The 19,154-nt window shown below is 41.2% G+C and overlaps 1 protein-coding gene across 1 annotated transcript in view; it reads left to right on the top strand.

The window, feature by feature from the left end:
• The window catches only part of GRAMD1C (GRAM domain containing 1C), an 82,822-nt gene that overhangs the window by 26,595 nt on the left and 37,073 nt on the right, over positions 1-19,154 (top strand). The window contains exons 3-5 of the mRNA XM_065418494.1: positions 10,941-11,025; positions 16,148-16,251; positions 18,405-18,500. Coding sequence (XP_065274566.1) covers positions 10,941-11,025; positions 16,148-16,251; positions 18,405-18,500 — 285 coding nt within the window. The remainder of the gene's footprint in view (positions 1-10,940; positions 11,026-16,147; positions 16,252-18,404; positions 18,501-19,154) is intronic.

Below are 19,154 nucleotides of genomic sequence, written 5' to 3'. Positions count from 1 at the left end.
AGATTTTTCATTTTGAAACAACTTTTTGTTTCTAAGTTTTAAAATTAGAATACAAAATAAAAGAGGTTAAAATCAAAATGAAATGTGTTGATTTTGTGAAAATGAAATGTATTAAATGACCTGAAACCAAAATTATCTATCTATCTATCTATCTATCTATCTATCTATCTATCTATCTATTTTAATTTTTCTTCATGGAGAATTTTGACATTTTTGGAACAAGTCAAATTTCAAAATCCTCTGCGAATCAGAGGCTCGGCTACGTAGCTCTAGTTAAATAGCTTGTTTTACTCCTGCGGGAATTCTGCATCAAAAAATTAAAAATGCTGCACACAGTGTTTGAAAATTCTGCATATTTTATTTGTCAAAAGAACACAATATAATCACGCCACTTTCAATTATTTGGCAATTTATTTCAAAATACCTGTCAGCAAAGTATGTCTGTAACAATACAGAAAACAAAAAAAAATTCAGGAAATGTTTTTGACAAAGAGATTCCTTAATAGGCATATTAATTCATTTAAACTTTGAGTAATAATTCATTTAAACTACAATGCAGAAACATATTTCCTGCACCTGTCAGAAGCAGTGCAAAGGCTTGTGGGGGTCAGGGGTAACAGAGGAGCTGAGGGAGAGGGAAGTAATTGCTGGGAAGGAGCTTTGGCATGAACCTGGAGGGGTGTGGGTGGGAGAAGTATGAAATTGGATTTTTTGGGGAGGGGTGAGGGATTGTTAGGGAGTTGGGGAGCCTTCCCCATGCAGACCCTGGCTGACTCCAGCCTCTCCCATTCAGTCAGGCACATCTGCCCCCATCCCCATGTGTCCCTGTACCCCTCACTTGGACACCACCATCCCCATGTGGCCCTACACCCCCCATTCTGCCCCTGCCCCAATCTGTCCCCCCTCTAGCCCGTCTGAATCCCAGTCTATGTGACTTCCCTAGCAGCCCCATGTGCCCAGCTCTCTCGCCCCCCCCCCCTTATACCCCGTGCCTCATCACCTGGCCCTGCAGGCAGGGCGCGGTGAGGAACATAGCCTCTCCTCCCTATTGGCTGCTGGCTGCTATGGATGGTGAGTTGGAGGCCCTCTGTTCTGGTGCCACAGCAGCCCCTGGTGGGCAAAAGGCGTAACTGCAGCACCTCTCTGACAATGAATTTTCTGTGGAGAAAAAAAATCTGCAGGAGACATGAATTCTGTGCATGTGCAGTGGTGCAGAATTCCTGCAGGAGTAACTTTGTTTTTAACAACATGTTCCTAGTTTTTTAAGCAACAGAATTATATTACTCTGCTAATCTGCACTATAAATGTGACTGTTCAAGAAATGTGCTTTGATATGATAGTGCCCTGACCTGGTTATAACATAGTTTGATCTTGCCTATGTGGATGAAACCAACCTATGTTGTTGCAACCATATTAAGAAACTGTGGTCTAGGCTCTAGTAAAGACCAGGGAGTTGGTGAGATCTGTGTGGTGGGAGGAGCTGAGTGTGTGCAAATAATTTACTTCTAAAGATCAGAGTGCCAATCCAATGGAGTCAGAAGATTAAATAAGTTTGGTGATGAGCTGTGCCTGTTTGTGAACTGTTTGACAACAATATTCCAGTACCACCTTCAGCTGCTTTTCAGAAAAGCATAATATGCTGCAGGTCAGGACTGAGGTGCCTTGGTCAAGGCCCAGGACTGGGATAACTTGGGTTACCGTTGATCAGGACTGAGGCATATCAGCACAGAGCAGCATGTGGGGAATCCAGGACTGGGCTACTATGAGGGTGCTATGCTCAACATGGAAGTGAGTTGGCAGGGCAGTGTAAGGGGCAGCTTGCATAGCATCTGATTGTACTACACCTGGCTTTTAAAACTAGGGTGACCAGATGTCCCGATTTTATAGGGACAGTCCCGGTTTTTGGGGGGCTTTTTCTTATATAGGTGCCTATTACCCCCACCCCATCCCGATTTTTTACACTTGCTATCTGGTCACCCTATTTAAAACTAATGTTAGAGGGACAATGTGTGGGTAAGGTAATATCTTCTATTGGACCAACATCTGTTGGGAAGAGAGAGAGCTCTTCCTGAAGAAGAGCGCTGTGTAGCTCAAAAGCTTGTCTCTGTCACCAATAGAATTTGGTCCAATAGAAGATATTACATCACCCACCTTGTCTCTCTAATATCCTGGCTACAACTACACTTCAAAAAAACAAATATTGTCAGTCTGTCTTGAATGCCAAATTCACTCAATTTCATTGTGTTGGTGGTTGTGTTTTTTGTTGTTTTTTTAATTATAAATGGACATCCAGTAGCTGAGAAATGGTGCCAGAATATTTGATCTGAGAAAGTATTTTTATAAATGGACATTCACTTTTCAGACATGGTTTGGATTTATATGGATATGTGTTGGGCTGTGTTCCCTCCAAGGTGCACGGCTGCACAGGAGCCCATCAAGGGCTGCTCACTTAATTAGCAGAGCCATGCAGGCGTGCACACCGCACAGAGGTGCAGCCACAAGTGGACCTGGAAGATGGCAGTGGGGTGAGGTGGGGGGTAGTGATGGGGGAGCTTGGGGCATGCAGGGCTGCGGCGGGGAGAGATGCAGCAGCCCCGGGTCTGGGGGTGCCCCTTCAAATCCCCAAACCTATCCCTGCCAAACCCCTGGCTTCAGGATTTGTGAGGCCCCCATGGAGGTCAACGTATTTCAAGCATAAAGAAAGTGTAACAATTATTTTATTTCATGCATCAATACTAATGATAAAATATTTTGTTTTCTATGTCAAGAAAATGGATAATTTTGTTTTATGCCTCAAAGGAATAGATACATGTAAGATTCGAAAAGGCTACTGAAAATTTTGCAGTGTTAATTTTCTTTTTATTTGAGTTCATATTAAAGCAACATCTCAAGCAGTGCACCTTGTTAATTATTCCTTGTTTTAATATTCTTTCTTCTTCCATACCTATAACTTTTAAAAGATATATTATATCTAGGCTTTTTGTTTCTACTGGTGTCACACATCCACATAATACCTCCATATTGGTGCTGTACGTAACAAAATTCATTCCGCCCATGGATGGAAAAAATTAGAGGGAACATTGGTAGTGTTCCTTCACAAAATCTTCTATACAGACACTTGATATTTGGATTACTATGCTCCTATACTTATAGCCTACTGTGCATCTGTGGTAGCCATTAGTGCTTACACTTTCATTTGATGGTTTGGGACTCTTGGGGTATGTCTACACTCCATACTTACGACAGCATGTGGAGTACATACACTACACGCCCCCTAGCATGGGTATAAATAGCAGTGTAGATGGTGAGGCACTGCATAGGCGAGTAACATGCCAGAACCTTAGGGTATGAACCCTACATGGCTCTCTACATGCTCAGGCAATGCATCCCCCATCTACACTACTGTTTTTAGCACTGTAGTGTTATAGCCTTTCCCCGCTGCAGGGAAAGACTCCATTGGGGAAATGCTCTGGCAGCTCTCTGCAGCAGGGAAAGGCTCCAGCAGCTGCTAAGCAGTGAGACCTCATCTCTGTGTTTCAGCTGGAATATTTAGTACATGAGCATTCACCTTGTGTTTTGTATTTTAATGTCCCTTTTCTAGAGATTTTCTGTGTTGTGCTCCTAAAGCAGAAATGATGTAGCTGGAATGAAACCTTTTGTAATCCTACTGGAGAACATCTCACCTGACCCCAGGTCTGACTGAAGGAGTAAACTATCTCTCTCTCCATTCTGTCAGCACAGATAATCTGAAAACATTTAAAATCTGTTTCTCCTTCAGCCTCTGCAAATAGGAGGGGGGCTGGGCCAGAGAAGGGGACATAATGACACTAGAACACAGACCTGTGCCTGCCAGTGGCCAGCTGGAAGAGTGCCCTGTGCTTAGGAGACTCTCCTCTCCAGAGCAGCTCAGGGTGAATGAAGAGGATCCGAAAATGAATGTAAGTAAGGCCTACTCCTGGCTCTTTAAACTTTTTCCTACAGTGGCTATGAATATGCTTGCATTTCCTTCATTGCCTGCAAATTTCTGGTAAACAGACTTCTACAGATCCTACAGCAACTGGGATGCCTCTTCCAGCATTATATTTATTTTCCCTCTTCTTATTGGTTAAGAAGTGCCTCACGTGACCTGTTAAATGAAGCATGGTTGTTTGGAAAATCTAGGAATAGGTGACTACAGATGCTCAGATGGCACCATTTTCAAAAAACAAAATGGTTGACAGCATGCGCACACTCCCTGTCCAGGAGGGTTTAAATCCCCCACTCTACATGCTAGAGAAAAGAACAGTCTGGTGCATGGTTGGAACAGGACAAAATTCATGTACAAGCTACCTGTCTGAACATGTAGCCCATGTTGATAGTGATTGAAAGTTGTTACCATCATGCAGCTTTTTGGCTTATGTGAAACAAGACTATGGCCTCCATCTACCTACTCTTGGTTAAACGACATTTACCGAAGTTAGACATTTTTAAATTAGCAGGGCCAAATAAACTCACATCCAGAAGTTTCAAAAGAGATGGCCGAGGAGCTGTCTGAATAGTTAATATTGATTTTTAATACTACTTGGAAAATTGAAGACGTTCCAGAGGGCTGGAAGAAAGTTAATGTTCTGCCAATATTTTTAAAAGGGTAAACGGGATAACCCAAATAATTATAGGCCTGTCAGCTTAACATCAATCCCAGGCAAAATAATGGAATGGCTGATCTGGAACTGGATTACTAAAGAATTAAAGGAAGGTGATTTAATTAATGCCGATCAACATGGGTTTATGAAAAATAGATTTTGTTAAACTAACTTGATTATTTTTTGATTAAATTACAAATGTGATTGATAAAGGCAATGTTGATATGATATACTTAGGTATACTTCTGTAAAGCCTTGTACTGCATGACATGTTAAGGAATTAGAACAATACCAAATCAACAAGGCACATGTTAAATGGATTAAAAATTACTAAATGATAGATCTCAAAACGTAATTGTAAATGGGGAAACATCGGTGAGTGGGTGTGTTTCTAGTGGGATCCTGCTAGGATCAGTTCTTCACCTTACTTTAACTTTTTTTTTAATCAGTCTCCTGGAAGAAAACATAAAATAATTACTAATAAAATGTATGGATGACACAGAGTAGGGGAGTGGTAAATAATGAAGAGGACAGATCACTGATGTGGAGCGATCTGGATCGTTGGTTAAACTAGGCGCAAACAAGTAACGTGTTCCAATATAACCAAATGTAAGTTGTACATCTAGGAACAAAGAATGTAGGCCATACTTATAGAATGAGGGGACTTTATCCTAGGAATCAATGACTCTGAAAAAGACTTAGGGATGGATGTCTGATCCTAAGGAGCTGAAGTAAGAGACGTTTGAACAGGAAGAAATTCATTACTGAAATCCATGGGGAAAACCACTGGGCTTCAAATGCTGATTTTAGGTAAGTTTCAATATATATATATTTGAGTGTGGTGGTGGTGGTGAGATAAATGCAGTTTGATTGTAACCTAAGTGGTGTTTCTGAATTTTATTGCTAGACAATGTCCAGGAATTCCAGATGAAAACAGTTACCCTGCACTTCACTATCCCTGAGAAATGGTGCACATCTGGTCTCTATTCTTCTGTTTCTTCAGCCCAGTCTTCTCAAAATACACCACTCCAGGCCATATTTACTTCCAACCTGCAGGCTGACTTCAGCACTGTGTTCCTTCTACTCCTCTACCTTGAAGGATTTGCATTGTTGGTGGAGAGATGAGGTGGCTCAGCACTGCTTGGCTGTAGACACTGGGAGCAGAAATGAAAAGACAGGCGTTGCTGATTGTAACTTGAGGGCTAAGTGAGGCTAATGGCTATAAGCAGTGAATATCTAATGCTGACGGCCTGAGGGCTTTACATGGCACTGGGACCCAAAGTGCTGCCCTGAGTACTTAGCAGGAATTGGTGCTAAGGTCAGAAAGCACTGTTGGGTGTGAGGGTCTGTGGTTGAGATCAGGATATATGTGGGGGTATGTCACCACTGGTAAAGCCACAATTTTGTTCATAGCTATTTATATTTGTGTTCATGTCTGTAAAATAAAATCCAGAGAACACAAGATGTCCACTAGTGTGTGATGTGGTTTGTCGTTTCTGCTCTTGGACGCTGCAACCAACAACAAAAAAGGCAAATGCAATAGACTATATAGCTCTTCTCCTTCAGGTCCTGATTCAGCAAGGTTCTTAAGCATGTGTGTTGTCCCATTGACTTATACATGTTCTCAAGTAACTTCCTTTCCTAGTGGTTGCCTGAGATGTGTTCAGATTTTTTGCACTTTCTAGGAAACATTACATCTTAGGGATAGAAGGACAAGATGCAGTTTAAACAGTTCAGTTTACCTATGGAGCCTCATTGGAAGAACAGCATAGAAAACTCTAGTTCCTTATCTGCTGAATACATTATTACCTGAAGGTATTTTTTAGTAAGACTCTATTTTATTGCAAAGAGACAGAGCTAAGGTTGCTTTTGGAACCTTGACTCTGAATTTCCTGACTGATGCAGTTTTAAATAGGACAATCTGGAAAGCCTATGGGTTGGCTCGGTGCTTCCTAAAGATACTGTGTACTGAAGTAACAGTCTCTTCTGTAATACTTTTAGTTCAGGAATGCGGGCTAGGCTTTGCTTAACTCCGCTGATATTTTTTCACAAATTGCATGGCATACATAAGGGCATTTATATAATGGACAACAAAATTTCATAGATTAGTCTTCATTCCCTACCCGACCTACAATGATTTATTTTAATACTTACAAAAATTGATAAGACAGTTGGTGATATGGTAGTGCATAGTTTTTCACAGGTTGTCTCCACATCTCGCTATCTAGTTTCATTATAGTATTGTCCTCGTGTGGTGTTGCATGATATCACATGTATGATGACGACATTAAACTGTGAGAAATGCCCAGGCTCTATAGTGCTAAAATTGAGACATCTACTTCCCCTATAAAATGCTAGAGCTTCTGTCTATTCAATGCCTGTCCTCTACATAACCTCTGTGGCATCTCATGTAGCCCAGAATGAAAGCCTTTTATACATTTCACTACACTTAAGCTTGTAGAACAAAAGTACAATACGGTAGCTTGAAAATACGAGGTGTAGTTCTTGGAGAAGTTGAAATGTCTTAGGAGTTTTTTGTTTTTTTATATTATTAATTTATTTGTATTATCACAGCACCAATGAGCCCCAGCCGTTTTGTGCCTGTGGTCTGGAAATTTGTCCCATTTGTCTTCCAGCACAACTTGCCCTGCTGATTATGGCTGGCTGATTTAAAAGATTGGGGTGGCTGGAAAGTCAACACTTAATTCTAGCCCTAGGAATGCGAACCAGTTGCTATACAAAGCAAGGAAAGGAGAAGGTTAAGAAAGTTCAATGTCTAAATTCCTTCTAGTGGAACTGGACTGATTAGATAAGAATTCAGAGCAGGTTTTTCCTAGCAGTCTGAAAAGCTTAGTGTGCAAATAAGCAGGATGATTTCTTGTTGTTGTCTTCTTTTCAAATGATTGGAAAAACAGACATGATTTCATATGCCAACAAAGGGCTCTCAGGTAAGGAACACAGAGATAACAGGTTTAATGCCCTAGAGATTGAGGTTACTTAATGTTTAGATTCTGGAGGCTCTCTAGAGTTTTGATTCTCTGTGCTGTTGCCTGAGTTGTGTCAAGCATTAGCCTTCTACAGACACATTCACAATTTCTCCACTGCCTGATCCCCTTTTCCTAATATCTAGATTTTGCATAGCTCTTTTCTCTCACACACATTGTTTGGAGACATTACGTCTCCTTCCCCTTGGAGGGGTGGTTCCTTAAATTGGTGCTGAAGCCAGCGTGAGAACGCTTGTAGTTTGATTATCTGCATCACATTTACTGTACTGGACTGTAAATACATTTGTTTGTGTGTGTGTACTAGTGCTCCATCATCACAAGCGCAAATTGCAGTCATCAAGCATCAAGTTCAAAATCCCTAGACTCCCTGAAACCACAGGAATCTCAGCAGGGTTGACTCAGGGACCTAGGTGGCGGAAGGTCCCGCCCCCGAAATGCCGACGATGACCGGGGCGGCCGAAGATCCGGCCGCCGCCCCCCAAATGTTAGCGCCCTAGGCGACCGCCTAGGTTGCCTAATGGGTTGCACCGGCCCTGCATTGACTTGTAGAACACGCTGGTCCTGATTAAATGTAGTTTCCTGCAAATTCCTTTCCAAATGCTATCCAGCCTTTGAATTCCCCTGCCAATTCTTCTTTACAAATCACATCTTTTTCATTTTTAAAAATGTTTTTTTCTCCCCTGTTGCTGTATGAAAGCCGCTCATCAACCAGGCGTGCTGGCTGTCCCCAAAGTTCTGTTTCAGTAAACAAACTGAAAAAATAAAGAGAAATATTTTTAATCCCTTTTATTTGGAGTCATCTTAAGTGGTATTTGTAACATTGCTGACTTTTTAAAAAAAATACAGTTAGCTAAATGAAAAAAGAGCACTTGCTAACCTATGAGGACTATTCATTTCAACCCATCACCTCATAGTACCTATTTCCTTGTCATCCTGACTAAAGAACTTGAGTCCTGAGCATACGCAGACAACCAGTGTTTGATTTATACAGGGTCATCAGTTCTGGCAGTATGGAGCAGAAGTCCCAGATGGGAATGTTAAAATCATAGAACTGGGGTTACATGAGGATTCCTTCACTTAGGAAGGAAAAATCAAATGGCACAACTACAAAATGGGGAATAACTGGCTAGGCAGTAGTACTGCTGAAAAGGATCCTAGGGGATATAGTGAATCACAAATTGAATATTAGTCAACAAGGTGGAGATAGTCCAGAGAGCAACAAAAATGACAAAAGGTTTAGAAAACCTGACCTATAAGGAATGGTTTAAAAAAAACTGGGCGTGTTTAGTTTTGATAAAAGAAGACTGGACCTGATAACTGTGTTCAAATAATGTGAAGGACTTCTATAAAGAGGATAGTGATTGATTGTTCTCCATGTCCTTTGAAAGTAGGACAAGAAGTACCGGGCTTAATTTGCAGCAAGGGATATTTAGGTTAGATATTAGGAAAAAAATTGTGATTATAAGGGTAGTTAAGCTTTGAAATAGGCTTTCAAGGGAGGTTGTGGAATCCCTGTCACTGGAGATTTTAAAGAACAGGTTGGACAAACACCTGTCAGGGATGGTCCCGGTTTACTTGGCCCTGCCTCAGCAAAGGGGGCTGGACTTGAGGATCTCTTGAGGACCCATCCAGCCCTACATTTCTATGATTCTATGCCTAGAGCTAATGTACTTGGGCCATCACTATCATTCCTTTACTAAAAATAACTCCTAGCTAAAGACTAATTTACTCTAGGGTGGAATTACTTTGAAAACTTAAAATTCACAGCTACAACTGGCTGTTAACTGATACAGTGCACATCGTAATAGTGCATGGAAAATGGAGTAAGGGTTTATAAAGGAGTCTGGTCAAATGGCCAAAAGTGATTCATTGTATTTTACACTGAACTGCTTGATACGATGGTACAGAAATGTGTGTGTATGGGACATGTCAAACATCTGTTGACACCTTTATTATTCAGAAAGAGCAATGGCCAATTGTTGCTTACATCTCTTAATAAAAGTTTCTCACACACTAGATTTAACGAGGCTTTTATGGTATGTTTATATCTCATTGTTGGGACACCGGGAGATGAGTTCTTCCTCTTTCAGTTGCAATGTTGCTAAAACACGATGATTTGTACAGCAGCAGTTTAGTTTATTGTAAATCACCTTACTATTAACAGGGAATAGATTAGAATTTGTTTTAACAATACCATTTTATACTGAAGGCATTCCAAAATTCTTTATATATTATTGAAGTTTAGATCCACATTGCAAAAACCACCACCATGTTAGTACCAATTGGCCCCTTTGTTGGCAGCCTCAGCAGAGAGGCTAAGGCTTGGTCTTCGCTACAGACTTATGTTGGTATAACTACATCGCTCAGGGAAAATCCACATGCCTGAGCGACGTAGTTATGCCACCTAACCCCTGGTGTAGGTAGCGATATGTGGACAGGAGGGCTTCTCCCATCAGCGTAGCTAATGTCTTTTGGGGAGGTGGATTAACTCTTCCAATGGGAGCAGCTCTCCCTTCACTGTAGGTAATGTTTTCATTAAGCACTACAGTGGTACACACTGCAGTGCTGTAAGGCCTGGTCTACACTGGGGGGGAGGGGTCGATCTAAGATACGCAACTTCAGCTACGAGACTAGTGTAGCTGAAGTCGACGTATCTTAGATCGACTTAGATTGACTTACTTCACGTCCTCGCGGCGCGGGATCGATGGCCGCCGCTCCCCCATCGACTCTGCTTCTGCCTCTCGTTCTGGTGGAGTTCCGGAGTCGACGGGGAGCGCATTCGGGGATTGATGTATCGCGTCGAGATGCGATACATCAATCCCCGATAGATCGATCTCACTATCCGCCGACAAGCCCATAGTCTTAAAGGGGCCCTGGAGACCAAACTACCCTGTTACCCCTAAAAGTGGTCCCTTTATTAAGGGGTGAATCATATAGGTAGAGCAGGATCTGGAATCTGGTGGTGCTGGTACCTGCCTTGTACCTGTTCTATGGACTTTGGTCTTTAGTGTCACCAGTCTACCAGTTTAATTACTGAAAGTGGCAAAAATCCCATTGTGCAGCTGCATTTCTGAGACAATGCTGTATATAACAGATCTGATATTTCAATTTGGGGTTGTAGTTTATAGCAGCATAGCATTGTCTAACAGAGCATAATGACAGTGGTAAATACATTTAGATACTGTCTATTCTTTTCCAGTCTTCTGGTGTTTATTTTCTTTGCACTATATCGCTAGTTTCCTGCTAGTATGAAGATAGTTGGTAGCTGAAAATAAAGCTGTTTACTTTAACCTTTCACCTTTCATTGTTGCAGATCTCAAGTTCCACTTATAAATATAGGAGTGAGGAGTTTAAGAGACAGTTTTCACATCTGCCAGATTTGGAGAGGCTCATAGTAGGTAAGATGTGAACAAACCAACCAAACTCTATTATTGTTGATAATGCCAAAGTTGCAGCAGCAGGTGTTTGTAAGACAAACAACTTTAGCGATAGCACGGGAATCTGTTTCACTCCTCCCTCCTATGTGGACTAGCAGCAAACTGCTTTTCAAAGAAGAGCTTCCCAGCTCTTCTCCCTGTAACCCTGACCTTAAAAGTAGACTCCTATGCTGGAGGAATGCCTCCAGCCCCTCTGGATGGTGGTCATGGGGTGTCTCTTAAGGTAACTTCTCCTATCCTTCCCATAGATGGCAAAACACCTATTGGCCATGGAACGTATGTAAGGTAGCACCTGTCACAGGCAATCATGAGGGGAAAGGAGAGGCCAGGCCATCCTGAGAAGGATGTGCTGGGACAGCATATTGAATAGATAGGCTCAGAAATGTTTGGATTATGACTGGCTTGGAGAATGTGAGGAAAGAGCAGAGTTAGAATTATATCCTAGACATTTTTATTTGTGCCACTGGACTCTTTTCTGGCATGGGCAATACATTTGGTGCATCTTCACATTTTGCTGCTTCAGACACTTAACAGATGTTGAATGAGAGGGAGGTGAAGGGGGGCAATTTTTTAAAATGGTAACTAACAAAGGCTAACTAGGTCTAACAGAGGAGAGGGGGTTAATACAGAATCTAAACTCAAAGCTCTCTTGAAATGAGTCTCAACAAATGAAGCCTAAAAAAATTAAATAAATCATGTTTCTCATTAAGGTGACACTGGGTTTAAGTGAAGCATCTTTAAAAATGTGTCCAAGTGCAACCATTTCTCAGGCTGGCAGGGAGTTGAGCACTGTGTTAGTGATGCCTATCAGTCCATCTGTCTGGCTTCTGCAGGAGATAAAGTCCCAGAAAGCATTGCTCACAGTTGTCATTGCATGAGTCCTGTTTCTGGCACTGCCAGTAGAGATTTTGCCACCCATGAGAAAGCAGCAATGGCACAGAGGATAGTAGATGTTACCTTGACAGACAGACAAACACATGTCCAGAGGGACTCCTGAAAGCTTTCTCCTTGCATAGAAGTCTGTTTTTTAAGAAGGTCAGGATTGCAGGGAGAAGAATTGGGATGCTCTTCTTTCTGAAGCAATAAACAGCCCATGGCGGAGGGAGGAGAGAAACGGACTTGCAGCACAGAACTGTCACTTCTTCCTGGTATGCTATTTCAAAGGACTGTATAAGGCAGAAGTCTAATATGAAGGCATTTCTTCTGGAAGGTGATATGCCATGGCACCTATGTCAGGTGTCTTATCAGGCAAATGGTTTGTGAAAAATTCATTTGCCAGGGGCGGCTCCTATGTCTCAATGGTGGCGTTTTTGTGGTGGTGGGGGGGGAGTAAAGGGAAAACTCCCTCTCCCCAAAGTCATGGCCTATGAATTGTGTTGCTAAACTCCTTGCTTTGAGGCAAGGTAGTGAATGGGAAAGAGAGAGAATCATATCATCAGGTTTACCAAAGACTATACAAGAAATGAAGCACAACAAGCAGTGTCTTTCTGAGGGATTAATGTACCTCCCAAGGGGCATTCTCAGGTAAAAATATTACCTATTTCTTGGGGTCCTGTGATGCTAGCCTAGTGCTAAGCAGAAAAGGGAAAAGATGCACATTTTAAATTCACCATGACCCAGGCAAATAAGTTTGGATTTTTTTTTGTAAACATGTCAGAATATTTTTGGATATTAGACAGGTGGTAAGAATTTCTAAGGTGTCTCGAATAGCTAGGTAAGTCACGCTTACCATGAGCTCTGTCCCTGCTCCTTAATAATCAGCTCAGAACCTTTATGAGAGAGCAAGGACCTCACTAATAAGTGGTCTGCAGAATTTAGGACCATTCCATGGAGTCTTTTCTTCAATCTAAAAAGAACTTTGGGTTTGTTGGGCTCAGAGAGAAAATACAATGATATCCGCTACCACCAGCCCATTTGCCTCAGATACTTATAAGAAATGCATAGTGAAAATCGCTCCAGATCTCACCATAGTTATGGAAATGAATTGGAAAATATGTAAACTACTCTACAAACTTAACTGGATGACTACTGCTAAAAAGGATAAAGCTTGCTGATCACCGGGGTGAACTGGAACCATGTATACTATCAAGAGGACATCAGTGGGACTGCAAGGACAGGATTACAGATCTGGAGAAAAAGAATGTTTCGACTAGAAGAAAAACAAGGGGTTAGTGAGAAAAGAACATCAAGCTGTTGTATTTACCTGAAGGCACTGAAACACCTATTTTGAGCCCTGCCTTTCCATTCTGCCAGTTGTTATCAAATGGAGAGCTTAAAACCCAGCAGACCCACTATCTTCTTGCCTCTGTACCTGATGCTGATGACACACCTCACCATTTCTTAATAGGTCACTCAGCAAGCAAGCCTGACTGTACCACTGGAGACCCACTTAACAAATACACTGTATCAGAGATAAGTATTCTGATACCAAAATAACATCATGGTTTTTCAGGGTTTATCTCTTGCAACAAAAAGGCAGCCTTTAATCCAGGAAGACAGTCTTGCTAGATGCTTGGTGTTGTGGCTACAGCACAGTCTACCCAGAAACAGCAAAGTGCTTTTATAGAAGAGAAATTAGAACCTTCACGCACCTGGAAGCAAATTCTATTAAGCATATTTGCCATGAACAGACTACCTGGGATTTGAAGAATACACTTGCTGATGGACTAATCCCAGCAATATAGCACCGCCTCAGTCAGAAGCAAACAAAGTCATTATTTTATGTAATTACTCTTTTACCCCATGGGAGCAGCATTCATTTAAAAGGACCTTTTCTGACCTCCAGTCTTAAAACCATTCATTTGCTTGGTATAGTGGATTTTAACCCAAGCTGTAGTAGTTATTATTCATCTACAAATATTTAACGTAGTTATCACCTACTCATTGTTGTCAACAGAAATGTAACTACTGCTGTTCTTTATAATATGTTTTTCTTTTTTGTAGTTACTCTTGTACATTCTTATAATTATGAGAATTAGAGATAAAGATTATACAAAAATGACAGTGATTCCATACCTATCCTATAAAGTAAGTGCCTTAGATTTTCATAGTGTAAACGTTTAAAAAATCTGATTGGAAGAGCACCAGTTCATTAAAAAGTTTGTTTTCATCTTTAACATTTTATATCTGTTTTTACAATTCGGCTCATAGGTTACTAGCACTGGGATTAACATTTAGTCTCAATTTTCGGTTTGCCTGTTTTGTGCATTTTGACATCCCATTGTGTATAGTCAGTTCCACTGTTTTGTTGCTGATCACTTGCATCATGCTCATGCTCTACTCTGGGGGGATCCCCATGTGCATATTCTTCCCTGAGCTCTGCAAGGAAGCGTGTTTACTAGTAGCAGCAAAGCTGACACCAAAGAGGCAGCTGGTTGGCAGGTATACAGAGAGAAGGGAGATAGGGTGGAGAAATGGCCCCAATATGTTTTGGTGGTGACGTTCTTATACCTGTCCAAAAGACCCTTATAAACACAGAAGGGCATAAAAAAAATTAATAAAAGGGTTAAGATGGAATTCTTTTAAAAGTCAGGACACAGTATTTAAAGGTTTCTCTATCAGAAGACTGATTTGGACAGTGTCTCTTTTAATATTTTCTATGCTGCCTGTTAACTTGAATTTCTTTCAGCCTGTGCTAACTTGTTTCTTGTCAGTTCCGCTTTCAGTTTCTCATATATTGGGGTTGCAAATATTGCCGGGTAATTTTAATTTGTTGAAAACACTGTTTCCATTTGAATGTGGGGGGAAAATTCAAGGAAATTTTTATCGGTCCTCAGTTTGTAAAAGTTGATGTGTATTAAAGCTAAATTTTGGCCCAAGTTTCACCTGACAATGTCCCCGTAACAGTCATGGTTGTTTCAGCTTCATGCATGTAATTTAATACCTCAAATGTGTAAAACAAATCAACCTAGTATTTATATAGAATTTATATTCTTAGGGTGGGATTTTCAAAAGGGCTTAATGTTGTCCTAACGTTGCTTTCAGTGTAGTTAATAGGAATCTTACCCTTTACTTCAGTGGGAGGAATGAAGCCAGTACTAGGCATTTACGAAAATCCTACACTTACTGCTTCAATGGTGAATCTTTCTGCTCTTTAAATCACAGTGACACCAGTAAAGAGATGAATTAGCTCCTTGCTGTTGTTAATAGAGATCCATTAATGCAGGGGTTCTCAAACTGGGGGTCGGGACCTCTCAGGGGGTTGCGAGGTTATTACATGGGTGGTCGCGAGCTGTCCGCTTCCACCCCAAACCCCGCTTTGCATCCAGCATTTATAATAGTGTTAAATATATTTAAAAGTGTTTTGAATGTATAAGGGTGTGTGTGTGTCACACTCAGAGGCTTGCTATGTGAAAGGGGTCACCAGTACAAAAGTTTGAGAACCACTGCATTAATGGACTGTTCAAGATACAGTCAGTTCCCAGCAGCGATATTTCAGCCAGAGGCCATTTCATATAGGTAATAAAAGTAAAAAGAAACCTTGACTGAAAAAGACCTCTGACTGAAGTGTCCTGGCCAGATATCTACTAAGTATGGATTTTTTAGCTCTTTGTGAGTTGTGATATGATAAGGAGTGTAAAATGATTCACCTTAGAAATGTACAATACATTATATTGTGGTATGTGTGACTGGTTGACTATATATTCTGAATTAGTAGACAAAATATTGCCTTTGTATTCTGCCACTTCATTCAAGTGGCCTGTAGCTTGACTTGTAGAGTGCAATTTCTATATTCTGCTTGATTTTCTTTGCAAAACAGAAGTTCATTGACTGCCATGCCTTGCCAGATACCTGAAACCAGAGGGTAATACACAATGGCCAGAGTTCTGCTTTCCCTGATCACACAAATAATTCCATTGACTTTGGTGATGTAGGACATCAACAGGATTCCTTGTCATAAATAAAGTAAACTAGATTTGGCCCAATATGAGTTTAATTTTTATGGAGTTTTCCTTTGAGTAATGAAAGTTATTCCCCTAATTTTGAGTTCTAAATCAAAGAGAGTTGGGTTAACAGAAAAAAATAAGGTTGGTCCTATTGGACTGTAATGAGTGAGTAAGCTCATCTTGGTCTTTGTGTATAGATTATGCCTGTGCCCTCCAGAAGGATATTCTGCTGCAGGGACGCCTGTACCTCTCTGAAAACTGGCTCTGTTTCCACAGCAACATCTTCCGATGGGAGACCACAGTAAGTTATTTTGTGTATTTGGTTATTGGTTTGCTTAAAAGAAATCCCTTGTCCCTTTTTGTTTTGGGGGATCATATCTGAAGCTTTCTGGTTGAGGTATCCTTCTTGGTGATGGTAATCATGGAGGGCATCCCATTGGTGCTGGTCCTGCAAAAGGCAGCCGGCCGCTGTGACTGGAGTTACAAATCTCTATAGTACAGTAAAATCAAAGAGCAGCCTGGAAGTCAATGGAACACTAAGATCTGTCTGTTCAAAATTGTCTCTATCCCTATATTGGATAACTTGATCTGATACCATTTTTTGCAGGTTTTCCCCCTACATATACTTGAGGTGCCCTTTCACTCTTTGACTTTTTTAATCCTCTGCCAAAAAAAAAGATTCTTCATGAAGACACTTTGCCTTTTATGAAAGAATGGGTGTATTATATTATGTGTACTCAGATGGATCTGTTATCTGTTCTCATCTGGTTTGTTTTGGCATTCCCTGTGTTGCATACTTGCAATTTGGTTTAGCTGCTGATGTGGGCTTGCCTACACAAACAGTTAATTCACGGTAAGCGGGGATGTGAATGTACCCTGCACTAGCCCACCACGGATTAACTGTCCATGTGGATTCCACTGACGCAAATTAACAGTTTTAGAAATAAGACTAGCTTGGACCTACATCAGAACTGCTGCAGAATACAGATCCCCTGTAGGAGAAATGTTTTCTGTAAAATATCTTAGCTAAAGGTTCTGAAATTATGGTCAGTGTCTTTCCAGTGGTCTGAAGAAAGCTGGATGTCCACATGGTGCTGTCTCCTTCTTATTTTCAACTCCTAAAGTGCATTAAAAAGCAGCTACAATTATATTACTTTTTCATGAGAGCAATTGCTGTAGTTGCCACAGGGATGTTATGCAGTTGAGAATAGGGAAGAGAAGGGTGGTCTGCCCAATTGCCAACGGAAGGGGATGGAGGCGTTAACAATTTCTGAATTAAAATGTAGTCCACACTGTGAAAAAGTTTGAGATCTTTTGGATTAGACAGTACCAGTGCTTTTTGAAGAATGCAGGAGAAGTGATAAATAGCCTATTTATACATAAAATATAGAAAAACTGTTAATGTTTTATTCAGCATAATGATCTAGGTTGTCTATACCAAGAAGTCAAATTCATCTGCGGGGTTACTCCATTGAGCTTAATGCTGGAGTTACACCGGGGATGGATGTGAGGTGAAGTGTTTAAAAAGGAAATGCCAAAAGACCATGATGAGATTTTTCTATTTGGATCTTCGGCCTTGTGTGTATAAGCTATGCAAAGATGGCTTCCAGCTGAAACAAGCATGCTATAACTCTTACTGACTGACCAGACGGAAGCTCTTTTTTGGATCACCTTGGGGAGCTGCTTATTAACATTCTAGATGGTTGCAGTTTAAGTGTCACCTGTACTAATGTGCAGAGCACATGCCTGCACCCCACACGTCAACTGGGAAGACCCCACAGCAGTGTTTATAGACTCATAGACTTTAAGGCCAGAAGGGATCATCGTGATCATCTAGTCTGACTTCCTGCACATTGCAGGCCATGGAACTTCACCCACTCCTGTAATAGACCCCTAACCTCTGTTGAATTACTGAAGTCCTCAAATCATGGTTGAAAGACCTCAAGATACAGAGACTCCACCATTTACACTAGTTTAAACCTGCAAGTGACCCGTGCCCTGGGCTGCACACCACTTGGCAAATGTACCTGCATGCACATCTGTCAGGCTGCTAGCAGAAATGAAACATTACAGCAGAAAAAGCGAGTACAAATGTCTTCTCCAGTGTAGCAGCCAGGATTGGCATTCAGATTTGTGGGGCTCAGCTTGCTGTCAGGATAGGGTTTGTGTCATGAATCTTCTAGTCTTGCTGTGGGAGGGTAAGGGTGCAGTGAGTTGTCAGTTCACTATTTGGTCCTGGTGCGCTCAGCTGGGCTGGGCAGGGCTGTGAATTATAAGGCTTTGGTATGCTTGTGCTTAAGGCCGGTCCTAGTGTCCTGCACCCTACATCTACTATGCTTTATTCAAGTAGCGTGGGTTAGTTTGATGTTGAGTTCCTCTTGCGTGTCTTGTACCCTGTGGATTTCTGGGATTTATAACTTTTCTATGTGTGTTTTTGTATCTATTTCTGTTCAGATTTCTATTGCCTTGAAGGATATAACCTTCATGACAAAGGAGAAGACTGCGCGGCTCATCCCAAATGCCATCCAAATTGTAACAGAAGGGGAGAAGGTGAAAAGCTAGTATTTCCTTTTTTCATAATAATTCCTGGGGTGGAGCATTTGTTGATTCCTGTTGGCTAAGGCAACTGTCCCAATTGTATATTTAAACTGCAGTTATGATCAGAGAAGTGACTGTTTCTTTAAAAAAAATATATATATATATCTTACTCCACACACCTGCTCCCTGTGTGTGTCACAATCAGATCTGATAACTTTGGTGACTACAACAAGTGTTTGCTACTCTTTACTTGGGTTAGCACTGCAGTGTCAGCACAGCTGTGGGAGAGGATGTCAAAGTCTATTCTGTAACATCAACAGAATTGTCAGCTAAGTTTCAGTTGCAAAATCTTTATTACTAGTGATGATGCCTAGGCCAGAAAGAACCCAGTGAGTCAGAGCTAAAAACTAGTAATATCTTTTTACTTGTTATTGGAGCACAGTTGCTGTGGAATCAGTGAACACAATAAACACAGGGCCCCATGATGCCATTTTTAGGGATTTCCTTTTCAGAGTGGGTTTGCATTGGAATTTGATGTTTTGCAACCTCTATAAATAAAACACATTCTTGGAAGACAGTTGCTAACTGCTAATAGGGCTGTTTTGTAATGGGTTTTGGTATAATTAGGAGCTTCTCCCTGCCTCCTGGGTGCTGTATTCTGCACTA

This window comes from Emys orbicularis, chromosome 1 (genome assembly GCF_028017835.1).
Source record: "Emys orbicularis isolate rEmyOrb1 chromosome 1, rEmyOrb1.hap1, whole genome shotgun sequence".
NCBI lineage: Eukaryota > Metazoa > Chordata > Testudines > Emydidae > Emys > Emys orbicularis.
Note: the sequence above shows the minus strand (reverse complement) of the source record. Positions and strands in the feature narration are given on the sequence as shown.